General features: G+C 39.3%; 2 protein-coding genes across 4 annotated transcripts in view; one reads left to right on the forward strand and one right to left on the reverse strand.

Annotated features, from left to right (window-relative positions):
* esr2b (estrogen receptor 2b) overlaps positions 1-18840 on the forward strand; it is a 30299-nt gene extending 11459 nt beyond the window's left edge. The window contains exons 2-11 of one of the 2 annotated variants that reach the window (XM_088087661.1): positions 788-1309; positions 2069-2268; positions 2365-2481; positions 2741-3100; positions 5430-5568; positions 9083-9216; positions 13472-13655; positions 14512-14725; positions 14756-14841; positions 15667-18840. In XM_088087661.1, coding sequence (XP_087943787.1) covers positions 879-1309; positions 2069-2268; positions 2365-2481; positions 2741-3100; positions 5430-5568; positions 9083-9216; positions 13472-13655; positions 14512-14725; positions 14756-14841; positions 15667-15772 — 1971 coding nt within the window. In that variant the 5' untranslated portion in view covers positions 788-878 and the 3' untranslated portion in view covers positions 15773-18840. Of the gene's footprint in view, positions 1-787; positions 1310-2068; positions 2269-2364; positions 2482-2740; positions 3101-5429; positions 5569-9082; positions 9217-13471; positions 13656-14511; positions 14842-15666 lie in introns of both variants that reach the window. The other variant, XM_042501201.2, reaches the window with a different exon arrangement.
* The window catches only part of syne2b (spectrin repeat containing, nuclear envelope 2b), a 199270-nt gene continuing 194777 nt past the window's right edge, over positions 18750-23242 (reverse strand). For both annotated transcript variants that reach the window (XM_042500732.2, XM_088087660.1), the window contains 2 exons: positions 23139-23191; positions 18750-23036 (listed from right to left, as the gene is read on the reverse strand). In XM_042500732.2, the coding sequence (XP_042356666.2) occupies positions 22826-23036; positions 23139-23191 (264 nt within the window). In that variant the 3' untranslated portion in view covers positions 18750-22825. The remainder of the gene's footprint in view (positions 23037-23138; positions 23192-23242) is intronic.

A 23242-nucleotide genomic window follows, 5' to 3' on the forward strand; every position in this document is an offset into this window, starting at 1 on the left:
AGGAGGCCTAGCTGGTACCCCAGAGATCCCAGCTGTGTGTTTGGACTTTGTGGTGTCAGAGATTACCTATGCACAGTTTCTGGCTGCTGTGTTGTAGATCCTTGCACTCATTAACCAGAGGATGGCTTCTCCGGCACATTTGGTTGCAGTTTTTATCCAACTGTACGAGGTGATCACCTTGCACTTTTATAATCTGTCTCTGGAATAGGGATCTTCCTAATAGCTAATTTCCCTGACATTTAAGTAGAAGTTGAAAACTTAGACTATTTGTTAAGTCTAAAAGTAAGAAAACACTCAAAAAAACAGTCAAGATTGAGCACAAATTAATCTGTAAGGTTAAACATTGTCTGAAAATTATGTTTTAGCAGCCATTTGTAATCATTCATCACGTTTTTCAGTAACCAAATACATGTTTTAAATGCCACTGAAGTGTGTGGCATTTTGCATTATGAACATTGCATAAATGTAACAGCTTGCTTTCTGACATCACTGCTTGTTACGGTGCTGCTGGCTGCAACATTATTGTCCCTACAGCCACACTGCATGGCCCCAAAAAAAGGTGTCTGCTATCGGCAAGAAGTCATGCTCCACTTTAATGTATTTTCTTTAACAGTTCTCTTGTTGATCAGCTAACAGATTTATTGTACTAGGAGATATGTTTTAAAATGTCAAATCAGTGCGCAGTGGGAGCTGCTGAGTTGCCTGTGTTTGTGATGTTGCCTTGTTTTATTTCAATTTTGATTTAAAGTTTTAACTGTCACACCATGTTTCTCCCCCTCTGCCACAGGTTTTATCCACATTGAAACATGCATTAGAAGGTCCAGCTGCATCATCATATTCATCATCGCTGCAAATTTCTATATTACATTCCCCCTGCCATGGCCTCCTCTCCTGGGTTGGATGCTAACACGTTACCACTGCTTCAGCTACAGGAGGTGGACTCCAGCAAATCCTCAGAGAGGCCAAGCTCTCCTGGTCTCCTGCCCGCCGTGTACAGCCCTCCTCTGGGCATGGACAGCCACGCCATCTGCATCCCCTCTCCGTATAAGAACAGTAGCCACGAGTACAACCACAGCCATGGACCTCTGACCCTCTATAGCCCATCTGTGCTTAGCTATGCTAGGCCGTCCATCACTGACAGCCCGTCATCTCTGTGCCCACCTCTTAGCCCATCAGCTTTCTGGCCCTCCCACAGCCACCCCAACATGCCCTCACTGACTCTGCGCTGTCCTCAGCCTCTCATCTACAATGAACCCAGCCCACATGCACCATGGCTGGAGCCCAAAACCAACAGCATCAACACCAGCAGGTAGGTTCACAGACACTGACCCACAGAAGGAGATAGTTTAGAGTGTTTGCTGACTGCCAGTTGGTGAATTTGAGAGGTAAATGGTCATAAATTGAAAATATTCTGCTGTAGTTGTCTGTCTTTAAGTGGACACCTAGAAGCTTTGGCCCACAACTGTTACAAAACAAGTTTTGCGGCAAAAAAACATGGCCTTATATTTGGATTGGAGTACTTAGAACTGTGCAGTCCAATTTAACTATATGACACATGGCATACATTCTCAAAACTAATCCTGCTGATGTGTGCTTTTGGACTGTGATTGGTTCATTGCAAGATTTCCCGAAACAGCTTTTAATATATTGAACTGAACTGAGCATTTTTTGTCTGTGGAACCAAGACCAGACCAAGTCTGGCTGAAAACAGGAGTTCTGACATACAGGAGTGAGCATTTTACTTTTATTATAGGTTACTGATCTTATGAGACTAGAAGAACTAACCTACATGCTGTTCACTAATTCATATCATGTTGTGTTGATGCTAGAAAAGAAAAATGAAAAAAATACACAGCAGGTGTAACTTCACTATGCATTATTATATACACCCATTATGCTTCAATTATAAACACCGTAGGGTTTTCAGATGCAATTTTCAGTACACTACGGTTGTGGAGACATTCTCAGCAGAAGATTACCTGTTGGAAGACCAGTGATGGCTGAATGACAGGCTAAATTCCAAATGTCAAGTTGTCCCTTTTCACAGAGTCCGTGTTTCCTCCTGCAGCTCCATCATCAGCAGTAACAAGCTGCTGGGGAAGAGATCAGGAGAAGGAGAGGAAGGCGTCAACTCCTCCTTGTGTTCATCCGCAGCAGGCAAAGCTGACATGCACTTCTGCGCTGTGTGCCACGACTACGCCTCGGGTTACCACTACGGTGTGTGGTCCTGTGAAGGCTGCAAGGCTTTCTTCAAGAGGAGTATCCAAGGTATCAGCTCTTTCTTTCTGTTTGTTTATTCACTGTTTATTTCTTCTTCTCTTCTATTAAAGTAATTCTGCAGTATGCATTTGCTTTTCTTCTTAGGACATAATGACTACATTTGCCCTGCCACGAATCAATGCACTATCGACAAGAACCGACGTAAAAGCTGCCAGGCCTGCCGCCTACGTAAATGCTACGAAGTGGGCATGATGAAGTGCGGTAGGTGCCTACTTGATTTTAAAGTAATTGGGATTCTTGGCATTTTCTCACCTCACAACTCCACAAAAAGTTTAAGCTCTATATGCTCTATATGACGATATGGTTAACAGCTTAAGCCGAAAAATGTGTTCAACTGGCAAGTTTGCTGTTTCACGAGCTCTCTAACTTTTTTAGTTTAATAAATAAACAAAATAACAGGTCATCGATAACCTCACAGGTCGTGTGATGGTCTGTTTCTCTTGCTGCCTTCACGCTCCAGGTGTAAGGCGTGAACGCTGCAGTTATCGAGGGGCCCGACACCGCCGCGGTAGACTCCAGCATCGGGTGCCCACAGGCAGGGGTTTGGTGAGGGTGGGGCTGGGTTCACAGGCCCAGAGGCATCTCCACCTGGAGGCTCCTCTCGCCCCGCTCGCCCCTCTCCCTCAGGCCAACCACGCACACAATCTGGTCATGAGCCCAGAGGAGTTCATCTCCCGCATCATGGAGGCGGAGCCTCCAGATATCTACCTCATGGAGGACCTGCAGAAGCCCTTCACCGAGGCCAGCATGATGATGTCCCTCACCAACCTGGCAGACAAGGAACTGGTTCTCATGATCAGCTGGGCTAAAAAGATCCCCGGTAAGATCCAAACTGTCAAGTTCAGTCTTGGTGTTTATCCTCAGTGCAGAGGAGAGCCTCTTCCAGCCTTTTAAAATAAGAATATTTTCACTTTTTAAATGTTATTTAGTTTACTATACACTAATTTATCTGTGGCAGCCTTACACAACATCAGCATTTGGCACCACATATTATTTTTTTTTATTTTTGGAGCTTGACTGTTAATGCTGGAGTGCTATGGGGTTATATATATACCGTTCAGTTATTTAGAGTGTTATTCAGAGACAGAGCGTATCTTGGCACAGACGGAGCAGCAGAATGCCAGACTGGATTTTGGATATTGTAAGTGTTGCCTTTTTCTGGTTTTAAATGCTACTTTACAGTAAAGTGATACAATTTTCTGAACTTACCAGACTGTTCTAGCTGTTCTATTATTAGACTTTACCCACCTCGTCATTATATCCACATTACTAATGATTATTCATCAAAAATCTCATTGTAACACTGCAACATTGTCACAATATCTGTAACAAGTTATTTGGTCAAAAATATCATTGTGATATGTTTTCTCCATATCGCCAAGCCCTAGTTTCAACATGAATTTCAGCTTAAGCTTTTTATTATTTTATTTCACATTTTAATTGTTTCTGCTTGACAAAACATTTGGCCCTTCTTTGTCTCCATGCGGAAACCACTATTCAATGAAAACCTGGAAATACATGACACTATCAGTCTACATCTTTGTTTAAAAACTCCCCATTTCCTGCTCGTTCCTCTTGCATGGTCTTTATTTAGTTTCATTATGGACTTGGACTTAACTAAGGAACTTTTAATTAAAGACTAGTTTACATGTCAGACTGCAGACTTTCTCTGTGTGTCTTTGCTGAGCTGTGTCAAGGTAAAGGTCAGGGTAAACATTAGGGCAGTGTGTTCACTGGTTATGACTCTGGGTCAGTGGAGGCAGCTGGCTTTGTCACGTTAAAGTTGGTCAGGCTTAGTGAACACCAGGAAACAAAACTGAGGGTTATGAAGGTAAAAACAAAGCCGAGGCAACAGTAAACACAACCTCCACCCATTATACATGTCAGTGTGTCAGATGTTGTGTGTGAAAGCTGAATAAACAAACACATGAGATAATGACTGCATGGATTGACTAATCATAGAATATAATCATAACCTTTTCCGTCTAAATGTGTTGCCTTTTTTTCTTTTCTGGACTGATCCTGGTTCATTTTCCTCACCGTCCCATCCCTTTTTATAAGTTTTACTCTCCTTTTTCTCTCCTCTCAGCTAGTGTTCAGCCCAGCAGGTAACTCCCCCAGAGAGGTGTTAATATGAGGGGATCACAAAGACTCCCAGTTTTTTGAATAGACCGTATTCCCTGATTTTTTTTTCCTTTACTCAGACTGAAGTGAAAATGAATGTGCATTGTCTGCTTGATGAAAGATCCCAGAAAGCACAGACAGGTGAGCAAGGCACTGTCAAGCTAAATATATGGTTGCTGCTAAGTGATGTCGTTGTTGTAGAGTTAGATGCTGTGAGCTTTTTGAGATTAGGGTATTTTCGTTTGTGTCTAAAACTCATAAAAGCTTAGTTGCGTGGCTCCTCTAAACGCATGATTGACTGGTTGTTGTTTCTGCAAACACTTTTTATACATTTTTTACATTTTATATCCTTTTTTATACAAAGTTGAGAAGACTGGATTTGATCTTTGCGCATTTAGTGCAACTTGCAGCCAGTGGTGCCAAAAAAAAAAGCCAACGTTGTGCCAAAACTGCACAGATTTTTTTTTAGCTGCCTTTATATTTAATTAAGGTTTTAAGTTTCTCTCACTCTCAATACAAGCCCGCCACCCACCTTGAGCCGGGTTCTGTTTGAAGTTCCTGCCTGTGAAGAGGAACTTTATCCTCCCTAACTTCCCCAAGTGCTTGCAATAGAGGGGATTTTGGGGTAATTGTAAATGAAAGTAAAGTGTTTAGTGGTAGACCTGCGCTATATAAAAAGCGCCATGAGATAACATTTATGATTTGGTGCTTTATAGAAAAAAGTTTCTTGACATAAAAAGGTTTTTGTGATGGTTTTGGGGGAAAGTATAGATACGTGATTTATATGTTAATTCTTGTAAAAAGGTAAAAAGTGGCTGGCACACTGCAGGGCTCCAGTTATCACTTATTTAATGTGCTGAAGTGACGTTTCAAGCACTAAGCTCTTTATGAATTACTAATTACTATTTTTTGCTTCAGCACCTGCTCCAGGTTTAGATTGGGTGTGAATGAATACTTAAGCTTATGTGCGTTAATTCTTGGTCTAAATACAGCCTGTTTGTTTTCTCTGTGTTCTGTGTCTTTAGGCTTTGTCGAGCTGAGTCTAGCTGACCAGATCCACCTGCTGAAGTGCTGCTGGCTGGATATCCTGATGTTGGGCCTGATGTGGAGGTCGGTGGATCATCCTGGAAAACTCATTTTCTCTCCAGACTTCAAACTCACCAGGTGAGCGGTCCAATACGCAGATAGCATTTGTGTGACTGCTCTCAGTGTTTTCATGAAGTTGTTCCTGGGACAGCGTGCAGGTTTATTATATTGTGTAATGTCTTTGTGAGACAGGCACTTTTGTCTGCTACTCCCACATGCTAAAGCTTGTTAGCTTTGTCTTGCAGAGTGTTTTCTCATGTTCCTGCACAGAATGTGTCCGATTAAATGAGTCCTTGATTTGCAAATTATGTGCTGTACCTGCAAAATAGCTTTGCTTGACTTCTCAGTTGAAGTCTTATCATTATTTATGCTAATTGAGTATTTAATCTCAAATTATGTCGTGAAAATATAAAAATACTCTTTGCCTCAGTGAGTTGCCTCGCTGTGATGGGACAGGTAGACCAGCAAACTACACTAACATTACTAGCTGACTACAAGGGTTGAAGTTAGCTCTGCTCTTTTTTACAATAGTATTATTCCGTGTGCTATTGAAGGTTTAATATAAGAAGTAATTTAGCATTTCAAAGAGCATTATCTCTAAAAGTAGGAATGTTTTGATAAACCATCTGCAAGAAGTATGAAATTTATTGAAAGCAGCGGAGCGCAGAGTAAGCCAAAGTTAAATCGATCTACAGAATAAATGTTGTCACTGTTGTAATTAATTCATATCAGATAGTGAAACCTTAGAAGAGCAAAATAAGTAGGTCCGTTATACATTTTTACAAGTTCTTAAGTACCGTTTTTTAACCCATCGTGTTCACTGACAAAACAGAGTTGTTCCCTACTCATATGAAGTCAGGAAAAATCACTCACCAAACGACACCTGCCAACTGTATCATTGTTGCTGATGCGGTTGTCAAATGCTATTTATGGTGCTTGGAGCGCAGAAAGCAAAGGGCCATCTAGTTCTTTAAAATATAGAGAGAAGGCAGACATCTCTACGGCCGATATCTCCAACACTTAGCTTCTCACACTAAAACAATATAGAATGATAAATTGCATTATGGGTAAAAGGAAAAACATATAGTGTTGACTTTTGGTTAACTGTCCCTTTAAATAAATTATTTTAATATATCTATCAAACATGACTGTTTTGGAAAGCAGAAATATATGTCTGTCTCTGATAATAATCTGTCTTATACAAAGGCCTGGATCTTCTTTCTTTGAGATGTATTAAAGGCTGCAGCCTCTATGAGATTTTGTGGTGCTTAAACTTCTCTTCTAAATGTGAGACTGTGTGCAGCTGCCGTGTTTTCCATAACAGTGATGGTGGTTACAGTGCAATCTTCCCACATTGTTACACTCTGATGCATTGACATCACACAATAAACAGGGAGTTCACTCAGACCTTGAAACACGAAAGATATCAGCAGTGCTTGTTGCAGATATATCTCTGATTCTTCTGAGCTGTCAACTCTTTTCTTGCCAAAAATCTTTTATCGCTCCTTGTTCCCTTCCACGGTGACCTTCAACTTTGGCCAGAGAAGGGTTGGCAGTTTCTGGCACTTGAGTTCACCCTTTGTATTCAGTGCAAACATGCTGTAATTAGGCTGCCACTTTACCAGCGGTTTGGATTTCCTTATGAGTCACAGGAAACCTAATCCTGTAATTTGTCAGCAGTTAATAAAACATTAAATCGGTTTGTTCTTTCTGGTGTTCAAAGTGCAGGATGACAAGAAGTCATTCTCGGATTATTGGCTATAACTGTTGTAGAAAGGTGTGCATACAAGCACGCATGACTGTATCAAACATACAAACACAGCTGGCATGCTTTCTTTGTGTGCGGTTGCTTTTTTGTCATGGTGACATGTTTTATAAAAAGATAAATATAATTTCTTTTGTTTGCAGTTATTCTGTAGATTTCCTATTATCAACAAATCCAACAAAATGACCAGAACCAGCAATGTGTTTGTCCATCTTTCTGAGTTCTCATGTGTCTTTCAGCCCTAAGCCCACTGGTTCCTACTGGAGGTAATACTAGTACTACTACTAAACTGAAGAGAAGCAATATTAACCTGTAAAATGACTAACCAGTCAAAAATCTTCTCTGCAGTTAACCGATTAACACGTTGATGTGTTTTTTTCATATTATTTGGACAACAATATAATTCTACAAGACATATCGATCTTTGAATACAAACACAATACTTGTTAGTAGATGCATCCATTGCTGTTTTTTGTCTTTTTACAGATTTGTTGAAATAACAAAAATATGGAATAATGCAGTCTTATAGTGATGGGAAAAAGGAGAAAGCATAGTGAAATACTTTCTATGGGAAGTCTCTCTTCCTCGGATGGTTGGATGATTTTAGTGTTTGACCTTTCTTCTCTCACTACCACAGAAACTATCACTCTAGGCTTAGGTTAACCTTGATGTGTTCTCATAACACAGCCTTATTTCTCTCTGTTGACTGGTCCATTTCAGCCTGTGGTAGCCCTTTCTCCTTGGACAGCTCAGGGAAACATCCTGGATGCTAATCCGTCCTCTTACCCATGTCCACAGCTTTGTCCCAAAGAGTAGTGTGGAAGTCAAGAGTGCACACTCCACTGCAAAATCTGTGGGCCAAAATGTTCCAAAAAGTACACTGCACAGAACAGTGACTAGCAAAGAAAACAAAAAAAAAAACACGACTGCTCAAACTGAAGCTATCTCAGTCGACTGAGGGGTCATAGTGATTCAAATCTTTAACTAGCTAGGGGCAGCCTTAAAAATACAGTAAACTGTACATCCCAGAACAAGAAAAAACAATCAGACCTTATAAAACAAAATTCATGAAAAAGACAAAAACAAACAACAACTGAGAGATAAAGCTAAGAGTAAGCCTCTTACTGCACATATTATTAAATTGAGACAAGTCACTACAGGAGCAGCAACTTCAAAAACGTCTTGGCAAAGGTCCAATTCATTTTGAATACTGGGGTAATCTTCATTGGAAATAAATGTCCTAAAATGTCCTAATTTCATCTGTATTTGTCATTGTCTCAATGTGCTGTCTAGCAGTGTCAAAACAGAAGTAAATCTCACCTTAATTTGATTGGCTGTCCGGCCCAAATGTGACCTTACTCAGATTACCTTTAGATCTTTAAAAGGCTTTTTTTCCTCATCGAAATACCGAAATACTTCGTTGTCTTTAATCATACCTTTGCACTCTTCTACTTTTTTCTATTTCTTCCAAAATTTCACAATCTCTCTCTTCTCTGCAGCTGCTTTTGTAATCCCTCTTTTATCACCTCCTTCACTATGCCTTTACTTTTATCGTTTTACTCTCACCCGTCTCTCTTCATTTTTACGTCAGTTTCTTTGTCTTGTTTTTCTTCCACATCTCCATTCTTGTTTGTAATTTTGTCAACTTTTAATAAGCTTTACAGACATTTTTTTTTAAGTTACATTGTTGCAGAATCATAAATTCTGTCTTCTGTTCTGGTTTTCTTTCTTTGCTAGTGCCTTTCTCTTCCCTCCCTGTGTTCTTGCTTTGACTTTGTCTTTTTCTGCTTTCTCTATTTCACCCTCTCTCTCACTGTGTCTCTGTAGGGAGGAGGGACAGTGTGTGGAGGGCATCATGGAGATTTTCGACATGCTGCTGGCAGCCACCTCTCGGTTTCGTGAGCTGAAGCTTCAGAGGGAGGAGTACGTCTGTCTGAAGGCAATGATCCTCCTCAACTACAGTGAGTTTTGCTGAAGCGGACAAACCGCAGTGTTTTTTGACAGATGAGTTAGTTTGCAGCGAGCAGCAAATCCTGCTCTGTCCTCTCCAATCGCTACATCAGAACGTGTTTTTGGTTTTTACATAACTCAGATGATGTGTCCCTTTGCTCGGTGTGGTTACTGACTGTAATCTGGAACTAAGTGGGTCAATGACACCTGTTACATATCTGTCCCTCTTGACTAAACAAATCCAAAAGCCAGACTGTATATCACTATTTAGTTTAAATTGTTCTCCTTTCGTGAAAGTTTGATAGTCAGAATGATGCCTTCATATAAACATACTTAAAAATCCTGAGACATAAGTCACTTTAATGGCTGCAGTATAGATTTTTGCACATTTTTTTCTGTTAGAATCACCAATCAGAAATACTTTATTGATCCGTGGTGGAAAATTTTGGTTGGCTTCAGTTGCTCGGATGCCAGCATAGAGAATTAAAGCAAGTAGAAATAAGTACCAGCACAAGTATGTAAAAATATAAAATACAGTAATAGTAAACAGTAAGCACTAGTATGTATGTAAATATTTGAAAATAAAATTATGTGTAATATCAATTGTGTCAATGGTGTACAAATATAAATGTAAAGAAATACACTAAAAGACACTTTACCCTCATATGTAAATATTTAAATTATATGGGTTGTAAAAAATATAAAACTGATCCTTATGCAATGTGATGTATAAAACTAGTATGTAGTTGCAGAAAACACTATTTAAGTTGGTGCAAAGTTCAACCATAGGATAAAAAATGTGCGGCAGGTACGTCCACAATATGATCATTTATAAAAACATAACAATTTTACTTATGACTCCTGAACTTATAGGCAAAGAAGCCAAAAAAGAAATTGTATCTAGTTGTCATAGATTTTGTAGCAAGACACTGAAAAAAGTCGTACTTCTTTTTGAAAGTCAATGTCCCGGGTCAAAAGCAGCAAATCATCAAATCTGAATGCAGTATTGAGTCTTCTTTTTCAATCTGAATTCTGAAGGAATTTCCTATTAAATCTAAATAGGTTTCCAGATTTGTTATAAATAATTAAAACTTAAAGTTGTCAAATAACATTTTGTTTGTCTAGAGGGCAGAAACAAAACATTTAAGAGTGGTAGCCTAATCACCATTCACCACCTGCAGCTACAACCCAAAAGTTAGATGCACAGCATAATATATAAAATGTTGATTAAATATGCAAATAAAAATTTGAAATTGCCACCTGGAGCCTATTTATTTCCTCAAGTTATTTTTCAGGTGCATTTTGCTCCAGATACTGAAAGTTCAGAATACTGAGCTCATGATCTTAAAATCTTAAAGTATACTACTTCTACTACGATTTTCTCTAGGAAACTCTGAGATAGTTGTTTCACGAGTGACCAAATCATCCTTTTGTTTGTTTTGTCTGTTTTTGTTGTTTTGGCTATATCTGCTGGTTTGAAACAAACATTATTCCATATTTTTTACAGTTTCGCATCAGAAAAGCTGTATGAAAAGAGAAAAGTTGGACACTGAGTTTGCCTCGGGTAGTTTTTGCGCCTTAGTCAAATAAAAGCTGATGTGCTAAATAGCATATGGAAGCACTTTCTCTTAAACAGCAACAGTGTTGATCACAATGTTTTTTTCATACAAATATGATTTAAAAAATGTATGCACTATATACACTATCATACTTGAAGGAATTTATCACAGATGTACTTTTTGGGCGCTTTCAAGTATTCTTGTATTTCATTCGGTTAAAGAGTAGTTTATTATTAATCAACTTCACATTAAAATCCACTCAACAAAGTGTCGTGTTCGGGGTCACGTTGCACTCGTCGTTGGATGTAGTTTCATTACGTGAAGGCGATCCTCCCACAGAAGTTAGATTGGCAAAACTTTCGGCTTGTTTGAAGAAGATTTCGGATGAAATGACCTGTGAAGATGGACTTTATTGCCACCCTGCTTTTGTTGTTTAACCTTTCACGTGTTCCCGAGCGGTCACATTGTCCTCTCCCAGCACCACCAATAATCACTGCGCCGGTTTCATCGAGGTGACCGACCTCTCTGCGTGTCCTCGCTGAGTTTAACAAAGTTCCTCCCTAACAGACGTACACGGGGTCCGTGCCAAACTCTGTTCTCTCTGTTGACTCTGCTCCACTGCAGAAAAAGAACAAATTGTGAAAGAAGTGAAATCGAGTCTGAAAAGTCAAAAGAGAAAAGGGAGGAATTTTAGGATTTATGTATTTGGACAGATGGAAGGCTGTGGCTCAATGGCTCAGTCTGTCCTCTGTCCTGGTGGGTGGACAGCTTCTCCTCTGGTCTTTAGTTTTTCTTCTGAAGAGTGATTTAATTACGGGTCTTTGGTGAGCTAGATGGCCAGATGTTTACAAGCGTTTGTTCCCGTTACATGAAAGAATCACAGCTTTTACGCGTGTTTTTGGTTGTGTAAACGTCACAGCTTGGATGGAAACGTGGATTGGGTTCTGGTGCCGCATATAATGTTTTGGTTTTCGTCTTAAGACATGCACAGCGTCCACAGCTAGACAGGAAAACGTCAGCAGACACAATTGAAGTTAATGGTTACTGTTAAGCGCTGTCATCTTGACCCCGAGTATTTAAAATACTGTTTATCATCCAGTATCATCCATGTTTAGCCAAAGAAGGTAGCTCTCAGACGAACCTGTGGACTCTTCTACCCGTCGATCCTCTAAACAGTTAAAGTCAAAGGCATAGCTAATCGTAGTGTTTTGAAGATGAATAAAATCAGCCCAGTATTAACCCTTTAAAACCTGGACATCAGTTTTCTTGTGGTATGTTTGGAAGCAATCATTTACAACTTGGCAAGAAATGTCCAACAAATTGCAAAAAATTAGTAAAAGCTGACAAGAAAATGATTTTCTTTACTTTACCTTTTTGTTTTGATAATTATCAGGTAATTTTCTTGTAAACTTAACTAATATCTTGCCAATATTTTGGTTGTTTCTTGTAAAATTACTCATTGCCCTCTTCTCATGTTCTTGTGGAATTAGGCCACTTTGTTCATTTTTCAAGGGGCTTAATAGAAATAAAAACTGTCTCTTTTTACGTAAATTTGAGTTCAAACTGAAAGTTGTCATAGATGCCATAGTTTTTGAAATTTCTTATCTGAGTCACAGACTGAGGAGCGAATCTTTGAGATTAAGACAGGACATGTCCCTCCCTAACTAGCAGTGAGGCGAAAGACAACGTGCAGCGTTGGGTTGGAGTCAGGCGTTCATCATCCTCTCTGGCGGTGCCAAAAAGCCGACCAGAAGATTGGGTTGCAGGTCAGAGTTGAGGATTGAGGATAAAGGTTTGGAAAACTTCCTTCCAGTATATTTCAAGGCTCGGGAAAGTCCAAAACATGTGAATAAGGGAGGCCTCGTCCATTTGTCACAGCGGGGGTTGACATCTGGATAGAAATGTGAAAGTTTAACTTTAGATAAATGGCCTCTGTGCACCACCTTGAACTGTAATAGACATTGACGGGCACAGAACCAGCGTCCCAACCCTCCATAGATTCAGAGAGGCCCAGGATGCGTAGGTTTTGCCGCCTGCTCCGTCCTTCCAGGTCCGTGACTTTAGCCGGTAGCTTGGTGTTATTTTCACTGGAGCATGCGTTTTCCAGCTCACAGACATGCTGGTTTAGGTCTTCCGAAGCAAGCTCGAGAGATGCAAGGCGCTGACCGTGATCCTCGACGATGAACCGGACTTGGTCAAATTTAGTTTCCGGCAAGCTAAAGGAGGTCTTAAAGTCAGCAGCTAGCGCCTGGTGGTGCTGGGCTAGCAGCTCAGGGAGAGCCTCCACCGTCCAACCAGCCAAGTCGTCTTTTTTCCCGGATTTGTCATAACAGAGTTTTGTGATGGTATTAAGGAGTGAGGAGGATATAAAGTTAAAGGTGGGCAGGAGCGCCGCTAAGTTTCTTCTACTCCATGAGGCTGCAAACCGGAAGTTTTTAAAAGTGAGTGAGAACAGCAACCGAGCAGGACTAAAATTCAAAGACGTATTGTTTCTCCCTTCAATCAGGACCAAATAAACCGAGCCTGAGGTGTGAAAGCACCCTGCTCAGTTATTTTGGTCTAGAACAGAATATACAGCTGCCTCGGTGGACTACATAACTGAAAAGGTCAATATCGACCCAGTGCTTCGGCACATTATGAGTCTCCTCTGATGTAAACATGGTAAATGTGTGGACTTGTGGAAATGTTGTCGTGCTGTGTGTTGCAGATCTGTGTACGAGCCCCCCTCAGACAGCAGAGGAGCTGGAGAGCAGGAACAAGCTGCTGCGCCTGCTGGACTCTGTGATCGATGCTCTGGTCTGGGCCATTTCCAAACTGGGCCTGTCGACCCAGCAGCAGACTCTGCGCCTTGGACACCTCACCATGCTGCTCTCCCACATCCGCCACGTCAGGTACAGCCAGAGACGGCAGGAAACAGTTAATCTGCAGAGGAGGGAATCGAAAAAGCACACATACCGGCCAACTTCATGTCTGTTTTATTACTTCACTCTCACAAACATATTCACAGTCATGCTCAACGGATATAAATAATGACAAAAAGAGACGACACTGCACTTTCCAAGGAGCTAGTAAAAACATCCTTGTTCAAGGTGATGGTGATGATGATAAAACTTTATTTATAAACCACTTTTCATACGAGAAACAAAGTCTGTTTTTTATCTTAAGATAAAGAGAAAGCTGACTCTTAAACAGTAATTTAAGACATAATTGAAACAGCTGCATGCAGCTATAATGAGAAAGAGGGTAAGAAAGCAAATCATTAAAATGATTAATTTTGGGAATTATTATTAAATTGGTTTTAAAAGCTTTTATGAGCCCAAAGAAAGTCTTGAGACCACGAAGAGCAAATTTTCATTCTTTTATATAATGTTTTTACCTGAAAGTCTTGTTTTACTTTTGTGAATTTAGTAATATTACATCTAAAGCCTGATTTGTACAGTTTTAGGAAACTAATGTGGTTTTTATGATTAAAATTGCATGAATATCAAATTCAGCATAGCTACAAAATATAAATCAGGGGACTATTTGTTGTTTGACAACAATATTCTAACATGCAGAACAGGAGTAGGAGACAACTTATTAAAAAGAGGGTAATTTATGGAAAATATCAAACAATACTTAATGATATTAGTTACTTTTGCTACAGTGTGTGATGCTACAGAGCAGTTAGCTGGAAACACAAACTCTGACCTGTAATCCAGTCTTTCTGCTCTCTCAGCTTCACTGTCGTCTTCTCGTCCTCTGCAGTAACAAAGGCATGGACCATCTGTCCACCATGAAGAGGAAGAACGTGGTGCTGGTGTACAACCTCCTCCTGGAGATGCTGGACTCCAGCACGTCCAGCAGCAGTCAGCCGCCGTCCTCGCCGAGCTCTGAGACTTACTCTGAACAGCACCAGTATCCCCAACCGCCGTCTCACCTGCAGCTGGGCTCAGACCACACCCTCGCTGACCACACCACTGTGCCTCCACGCGGACCCGCCGAAGTCCAGATGCTGGACAGACACCTGCAGCCGCTGTCCCTCCAGTCCTCGCCTCCATTTCAGAGTTTAGTGGCGGCTCACATGGACACTAACGAGTAAGTCACAGTGATGGAGGAAAAACTGGGATCCTTTACTTAAATTAAAGTACCAGTAGGAAGTGGAGTAATAAAAAAATATGCTGCAGTCACAGTTTTACTTGATTTTAATGTAAAAGAGAATTAAAGACAAAAGGACAATTATAAAGCAGAGAGCAAAGAAAGACTGCAAAGGATGAAAGGGAAAGGAAGGAACTGCAGGAAAAGGAAGACAAAAGACAGATGTAAGGAGAGAAAAGTAAACAAGACAGATGGAGAGAAGATAACAAGGAACAAATAACACATTTTAATCGTGCAATATTTCAACATGTTGCACCATTAGAATTCATTGTGCGCTTTTAATACAGTGTTCGATCTTTAGTTTGATTCTTACCGTTTGCTGTTGAGCCATCATCACAAGAGTTTGCATAATATGATGTTAATTCGACTAAAGAAGAGATGTGATGATCGCTGAAATTAGTTGGACAAAAAAGTAGAGATATCAGTATCAGTTATTGGGTAAATGAGTTGTTATATATCGGCATATCAGATATCACAAAAAAATCCAATATCGTGCATCCTAGTAAGACATAAGGTGGGAAGAAAGGATGAGAAGAATTGAGAAGAAGGTAAGAGGAGAAGAGTAAAAGAGAAAAAGAAATGCAGCAATGGTGAAACATAAATGAAAGAAAATGAATATTTTCTCCTTTTTTTTCTTTCTCGTGTTTAAAATTATTGGTGATAAAGTAAAAATAATGTCTCAAACTAATCTGTAGTGTCTGAACTTCAGTAACTGTACTCATATGATTCACCTCGGGTTACTAATTGTAAAAACTTTCCTCACAGTTATAGCCATCCGGAGCACTGGTCAATGGACACGGGAGACGCAGGTCCATCAGTGGAACCAACAGACTACATCATCGCTGAACGAGTTGCCATGGAAACTGCCTGAGAGGGGGTGACAGGACTGAAAGAGACTAAATGAACCTTTAATGGCTTTCCACCCCCCAAAGATCGAGGAGAGGACATTAAAAAAGGATTTTAAAAAAGTGCTTTTGTGAGGTAAATTTTTTTTCCTGTCGAGATGTTTTTAGTCTTTAAAAAAAAATGTTTTTGATTGATGTATATTTTGTGTGCGTAAATATTTCTTGTGAATGTGCACTACAGTCGGTGTTCGTGAGGACATCGCTGAACCTCTGCCAGTCAGTTTGAACTCTTTTTTTGATAAACAGTATTTGTATCTTGTTTTTCACATTGGTGTAACATCCAGAACAAGCTGTCTACAGTCTGCAGTGCATGTGGTCAACACGGTTCACATCCATTTCCACAAAGGGTTGTTATAGCTAAAAAAACAACAAAAAACGGGGCGGTGTTTTCTATCACACTGTGGTGTTTTTCTCCTTCACTTCTACTGTGTACTTTGGTGTTTTAATCGGTGCCTGTTTGGGATTTTTCTACTCTCTTTGTACAAACTACACGTTTCAGTGGAGTCAAGAAGCGGCACTTCGTGGCCTTTTAACATCATGACTGTTAACTTGAGCTTTTTTGTCTGTTCATCCGGTTAAACTAAGGCTGGATTCACATAATGTGACATCTGTTCTCGGCACCATAGACTTTATAAAAGAAGCGGATGTTAACATCATGGCGTCACCCATTGAGTTGTTGACTTCTGTTGTAAAGCTTTAAATTTGCCATTTTGGCATCTAGGATTTTTTTTTTTTAGCCAGAAGTGACCATTATTGGACGAGAGGGTGGAGCTGTGGAAGAGCAAGTTTTAGATCAGACTGATAACCCCACGACACACATGATGGCAACTTTTTAATTGCAAGTTGTTAGCCACTCCCTATTGCATACCAATATATCGTCAATTTCGTTATATATGGCAACATAATTTACAAAGTGAAATTCATGTTGCACCGAAGAAAACTAAAAACTCGTGATTGAGACAGTAAAGGAATTATGATAGTGTTTACAGAGTTCACCATTTAAAGAGGGATAGACAATCTTGACTTTTTTAATTTTTTTTTACAACCAGTGGATTAGCCCCCTGCTGGCCATTTGGAAGAATTCACAAAATGCCCACAGTCGTAAAATTTACAGAAAAATTCTGAAATTCGAAAAACTCTTTTCCAGGCCAGAATGATTTGGAAAAGTTTAGAAAACATATTTTTGAAAATTGTTTAAAATAGGTTCATTAAACATGTCGTAACGTTTAAAATTATAATTTTAAAATGAATTGTTGATTTAAAATCTGGTGCTGCGTTGTGTGACTGTTAAAACATTATCTCTATCATATGATACACATATATTTATTACATTTTATTAAGGCTTAAAATGATGCACAATCAAGAGCTGCTTTGAGTGGCAGTTTGTCAGGTTCTTAGTTAAAACCATCCCCTCGCTGCTCCACAGCTCGATACTCTCGTCCAAATGGCAGAAAGAGGCTTCAAAATGTTTCATGTTCATAAACTAAAGGGTGATGTCATGATGGGTTTGTCCATTTTTTATACAGTATATGATTATCTCTAGAAAGAATTGTGCACTACCAAAATAAAAAGTTGCTTTACATTTCTATAAAACATTCCATCGAGTTCATGTCTGTCAATTTAAAATACTACTGACTGAATCCGTGTGAGTTCTAACTTTAGACTAAAGAGTAAAGCTAACTCTTTATAAAGCCAAACAAGCTAAACGGCTAAATTTATGTAAAATATCAGCTTTTTATCAAACTGTTTGAAGTTTGTCTTGCTACAAAGAAAGCAAAATGGAGAAAAAATAGGCCACATTAACTTGCATTTGTCATGATTTTAGCAGATTTAAGTGTTGCAAAAATCTAGGGATGTTTATCAGTCTATTTTCTATCATCCTTTTTTTAAAAACACAAACCATTATAGTCAGCACAAATGTAATTTTAATAAACCAAAACACAGCAAGAGCACTTAAAATGCTGTACCAAAGTATACGAAACCAGATAATATTAATTGCAATTATTTTTCGTCCACTGAGCTTCCTCCCATGATTTAAACTAACATCAGTTAGCTGTAACTTGGTGGCAGTGAACATTGCAAACTATTCATTTTTATACTGAATTCAAGTAATTATGGGTATATACTATATCATATTTAAAGTAAACATTCCCTTTTAATTACTCAAGAATTTATGAAAATTCTGTATGAAGTGTACAAAAGAGTTTCAACTTAAACAAGGAAAACAAATATGTATGCAATTTTATTTTGGGTTTGTTTAGGTTTAGTTTTAACAAAGTAACTGATCGTGATGGTATCCTCAGTGGGTTTTTTTGGTATAATTTATGCACTTTCCCAAATGGATAACACGTGAAGAAATAGCTGAATATGAGCATCAGTCCAGAAGTGGCTCGTTTAGTTGTTCTTGGCCTCACAGACCCGAGGAACTGTCGGCTTAAACTATTTGTCTTGTTACACGTTTAAAGCCTCGTGTTTTGGGCTTTTGTGCTGTTTCCGATTATGTTCTCATTAACACACCACTGTTCTCTTGGAAGAAGAAACCAGTCATTTATTCAGTACCATCCAAGTTCGAATAGCTTTGTTTTGATCTGGCCAAACAATCAAAAAGAGTAAATCCTTCAAAATATTGGATTTATGCCCCAAACGCATCATTTAGGTCCTTTTTGGAAGTTTGTGCAACTCGTCTGCCAATGTCAATCCAGCCTTAGTGCCAGATTATCCTGCCACTGCTAATATGTTCACTATCCTTTCTTTTATGATGTCTGTAGCTTGTACATGCATGCAAAAACACACCAACACACACACACACACACACTCATCTGAATCTGATGCTGAAAATGTTTCTTCGTGCACAACACAAACACACACGTTCATGTCCTGTGTAAGTTTTTGCCTGTCGGTCTTTCTCTAACCCAGCGATACAGTAAACATACAGCAGCAAAATCATGGCAAACACAGTTTATTGTCAATCAAAAAAAAGGACAACTATACATCCCATAAATAAGAGTTCACAAAATAAATCAAACTTTACACACTTTTTGTTGTTTGTTTTGTGTTCTGCTGAGTGTGAGTTGAGGCTGAGAGTATGTACAAATTAGGCTCAAACACTTGAGTTTCAAATCAAACACACTGTTTAACATTTAGGATCAATAATTCTAACATTGTAAATTACGGACATTTAATGATCTTTGATTGTGCATGTACACAGCTACATTCATTGCCCAAAGGATCACTTACATTCATGTTCTGCTCTGAGTCTGACTTGTTTTTATCACCAGTCCTTCAACTGCATGACTGAAGAGTTTGAAAGCAGCACTCAGGTAAATCGCTCATGTGCATTACAGTATAAACCACAAATTTAAAAGTCAGTGTTTTAACTTGTTTATGTTTGATGCCTGCAGATCTTCACTCCTCGGGGCTCGGACGACTCAGACATCATTGAATGAGTAAGAAAAAACATAAATTATTCTTACAGGGGTATAATTTAGATAATTTAACATGAGATGAAGATGTTGTGTGCTCTTTATTTAACAGATGCCACCAGCAGCGACTGGATGGAATTTTCACAGCAGCTGCTGATTTTAATCAACTCATCCTTCAGCTCCAAAGATGTGGCAGGATCAAGGACAAATGTAATTTTTTTTTTTTCTAATTTGTTTAAAAAATGACAAATAAATCTACCTTCTACCTTCTTCTACCTTCAAATAGCAGTATGTGTTTGCTGCTGTTAATGTCTGAAAGCAGGACTCCCTGCCAGAGCTAAATAATATTGTTGCATAAATTAACACCAAATCAAAAGAAAAATTCCCTTTAAAACTCATTTAACCTGATGTAACATTGATGTAAATTGCTGCAATTTAAACGACTGAGGGTTAACGCCCAACTCTGCAGCCGTACTGAATTAAAAGCCTGTTAGAGCGAATAATATTGTTTTTTTAGCTGCATATAAATCTGATTGCTGAATCTGTGTATAAGAGGTCCTGACACACCAAGCCTTTTTTTGCTGACTTTGCATTTTTGCAATAATAAAACATAAGCAGGATCATGCTGCTCCAATGCGTGATTTTATAGGGCAGGCTGGTACCGCTGAAACAAAAGAGACTTTTTTGCTTACTTTGCATTTTTGCAATAATAAAACAACAGCAGGATCATGCTGCTCCAGTGTGTGATTTTATAGGGCAGGCTGGTACAGCTGAAACAAAAGACTTTTTTGCTTACTTTGCATTTTTGCAATAATAAAACAACAGCAGGATCATGCTGCTCCAATATGTGATTTTATAGGGCAGGCTGGTACTGCTGAAACAAAAGAAACTTTTTTGCTTACTTTGCATTTTTGCAATAATAAAACAACAGCAGCATCATGCCTCTCCAATGTGTGATTTTATAGGGCAGGCTGGTGCCGCTGAAACAAATTAGACTTTTTTGCTAACTGCATTTTTGCAATAATAAAACAACAGCAGGATCATGCTGCTCCAATATGTGATTTTATAGGGCAGGCTGGTACCGCTGAAACAAAAGAAACTTTTTTGCTTTCTTTGCATTTTTGCAATAATAACACAACAGCAGGATCATGCTGCTCCAATGTGTGATTTTATAGGGAAGGCTGGTGCCGCTGAAACAAATGAGACTTTTTTGCTGACTTTGTGTTTTTGCACATAAGAAAACAGCAACTATATGCCTCTCCAATGTTTGATTTTATAGGGCAGGCTGGTACCGCTGAAACAAATGAGACTTTTTTGCTGACTTTGCATTTTTGCACTTATAAAACAACAGCAGGATCATGCCTCTCTAATGTGTGATTTTAGAGGGCAGGCTGGTACTGCGGAAACAAAAGAGACTTTTTTGCTGACTTTGCATTTTTGCATATAATCAAATAACAGCAATACCATGCCTCTCCAATGTGTGATTTTAAAGGGCAGGCTGGTGCCACTGAATCAAATGAGACTTTTTTTTGCTGACAGCATTTTTGCAATAATAAAACAACAGCAGGATCATGCCTCTCCAATGTTTGATTTTATAGGGCAGGCTGGTACCGCTGAAACAAATGAGACTTTTTTACTGACTTTGCATTTTTGCACATAACAAAACAAAAGCAGCATCATGCCTCTCCAATGTTTGATTTTATGGGGCAGGCTGGTACCGCTGAAACAAATGAGACTTTTTTGCTTACTTTGCATTTTTGCACATAATAAAACAACAGCAACCATATGCCTCTCCAATGTGTGATTTTATAGGGCAGGCTGGTACCGCTGAAACAAATGAGACTTTTTGCTGACTTTGAATTTTTGCACTTAGAAAACAACAGCAGCATCAGGCCTCTCCAGAGTGTCATTTTAGAGGGCAGGCTGTACCACTGAAACAAATGAGGAGTGACGGGCATGACTTTGCCTCTCCTGCCAGCTGTCCTGTTTACACAGACACTGTTTTGGCTCCGTTTCTACCTCTCGTTGTGACTCAGTGGCGAGACAACTCTGTCCCCCCTCTGCTTTTTATGCAGAATATATTGTTGGCTCTTTACCATTAGTTCAGTTATGTGGCAAATATGATTTATACTTTCAACATCTGATTATGTTGTGTATGTGTTAACTGGCCAACTAGCCTCTTAAAGCCATGCAGTCCAGGACCCTGTAAATCTGTGGATGCATTTTTTTTTTTTAGATTTACAAACCTCCACAAAGAAGGTCCAGTTTCATTTCAAAAGTCTAGAAGAGCCCCATGAGTGAATCATTTCATACCCATTTAAGTAAGCAGAGGGCTAAATCTTAATCTTTTAGTTTCCTGTTTGAAAGACACATACAGATTACAGCCACTTGCTGTTATGGAGAGTCATTTATTCTCACACAGGTGCTGAACGTATGTGCTTGTTGGCTGTTGGCCATAGTCTTCACGGTGTGTTCAAGCTTTATTTTAGACAGAGACAGAGGACATGAGGCATTGTAGCAGCCACCGTTCCTCAGTAGTAGCTCTGATGTCAGCTTGGTGTGTCTTGGCCTTACCTAGGCAGTTTCTAATGCTAAACTGTTAGCTAAAAGCACTTGATTAACTATTGTTATGTCAGGATGTGTGTTTTGACACTTTCTGCCTTTCTTTCAGTGGTCAATAATTGCCCAATGTAGCTTTAATTTGGGGATCTGCGTCAGTTTAGTGATCTGCTAAAATACCTAGTAACCACCTCCTAACCACTGGCTATAAAGTTAACATAATCTTAGGAAAATATCTCAAACTACTGCTCCCTGTTAAATTACTTTAAAGATATTCCAGTGCCACACTCAAACTCATACTCAGAAACAATAATTTAGCTTTTTTTTATCAGTAGTTTGCCCTTATATACAAAATCATCAATCATCATCAATAACACCATCAAAACAACATTATCTGATAAAGTTATGGTAGTTCTGTTGGCTATAGAAAGGCATGTCTGCAGATGAGTCACTGCCATCATTTTAAAAAAAAAAAGTCATCTTACAGATCGTCACTTCTTAAATATCTCTAAATTAAGTTTTCTGTACAAAATGTGCTATCAACAAGTGGCTGCCTTCTATGGAAAACAGTACAAATAGCTGCAGTGGTAAAAAATGGCTGGTGTATTTGATTTGTGGATGCTTTGGTAATAACTGTCCTTTAAAATAGATCCCACAGACTGCAGTTAAATTACAAAAATTAAAATATACTGTAGATAATAAAATAAATTGTGAGACCTTTTTCTCTTTGCACCATGTTTTGAAGATGTTTGGTGGGGACGTTAGGTGGAAAATCTACATATAAAAATGACAAAACTTTAAAACGAATCAGTGATATGGCTTCTGTTCTTAAAACTGCGGAACTCCACAATCAATAAATACATATTTAAATACACCAATAAAGTTAAGTCCAAAAAAATAATAAGAGGAGGCCTTCGAACGTGAAGGGTGGTGCTTTTTCTGTGGCAGGGAGAAAGTGTCTTTGCACCTTATCACATGTCACATATGTCCCTCAGTCCTCCTCTCATCAGGAGAACTTGCTGAGCATCGTGGCAGTTTTCATGTGGGCGGAGGGCCGTTGGTGTAGCGCAGCATAGGGTAGAAGGAGCGGGCGAAGTTGTTGGACAGTGTACAGCTGTAGTTCTCTTCAGACAGAGGCACCAGGCAGGCCAGAACCAGCAGCACGAAGAAGAGCAGGTGCAAGGGGAAGGCAGCTCGTAGAACCCGGTAGAAGAAGGGTCGCTGTGGGGAAGAATCCCTCCTCTCCTCCCTGAATGAGAACAGAAATTATTAGTTCAGGGTTAAAGTTAAATCTAAAAAATGTAAAAAGAAAGCAAAAACACAAAATGCAGTCCCAGCTGGTAAAAGTTACCTTCTAGTTGCAGGCTGTCCAACTGCAGCTGCCTGTAGACCTGCAGCCTCCTCCTAAAGCAACAGACAAGTCAAACATGTTCATCACTTGTGTCTACCTCCAAC

Source organism: Plectropomus leopardus, chromosome 14 (assembly GCF_026936395.1).
Source record: "Plectropomus leopardus strain MGB_pleo_1.0 chromosome 14, ASM2693639v1, whole genome shotgun sequence".
In the NCBI taxonomy this organism is placed as follows: domain Eukaryota; kingdom Metazoa; phylum Chordata; class Actinopteri; order Perciformes; family Serranidae; genus Plectropomus; species Plectropomus leopardus.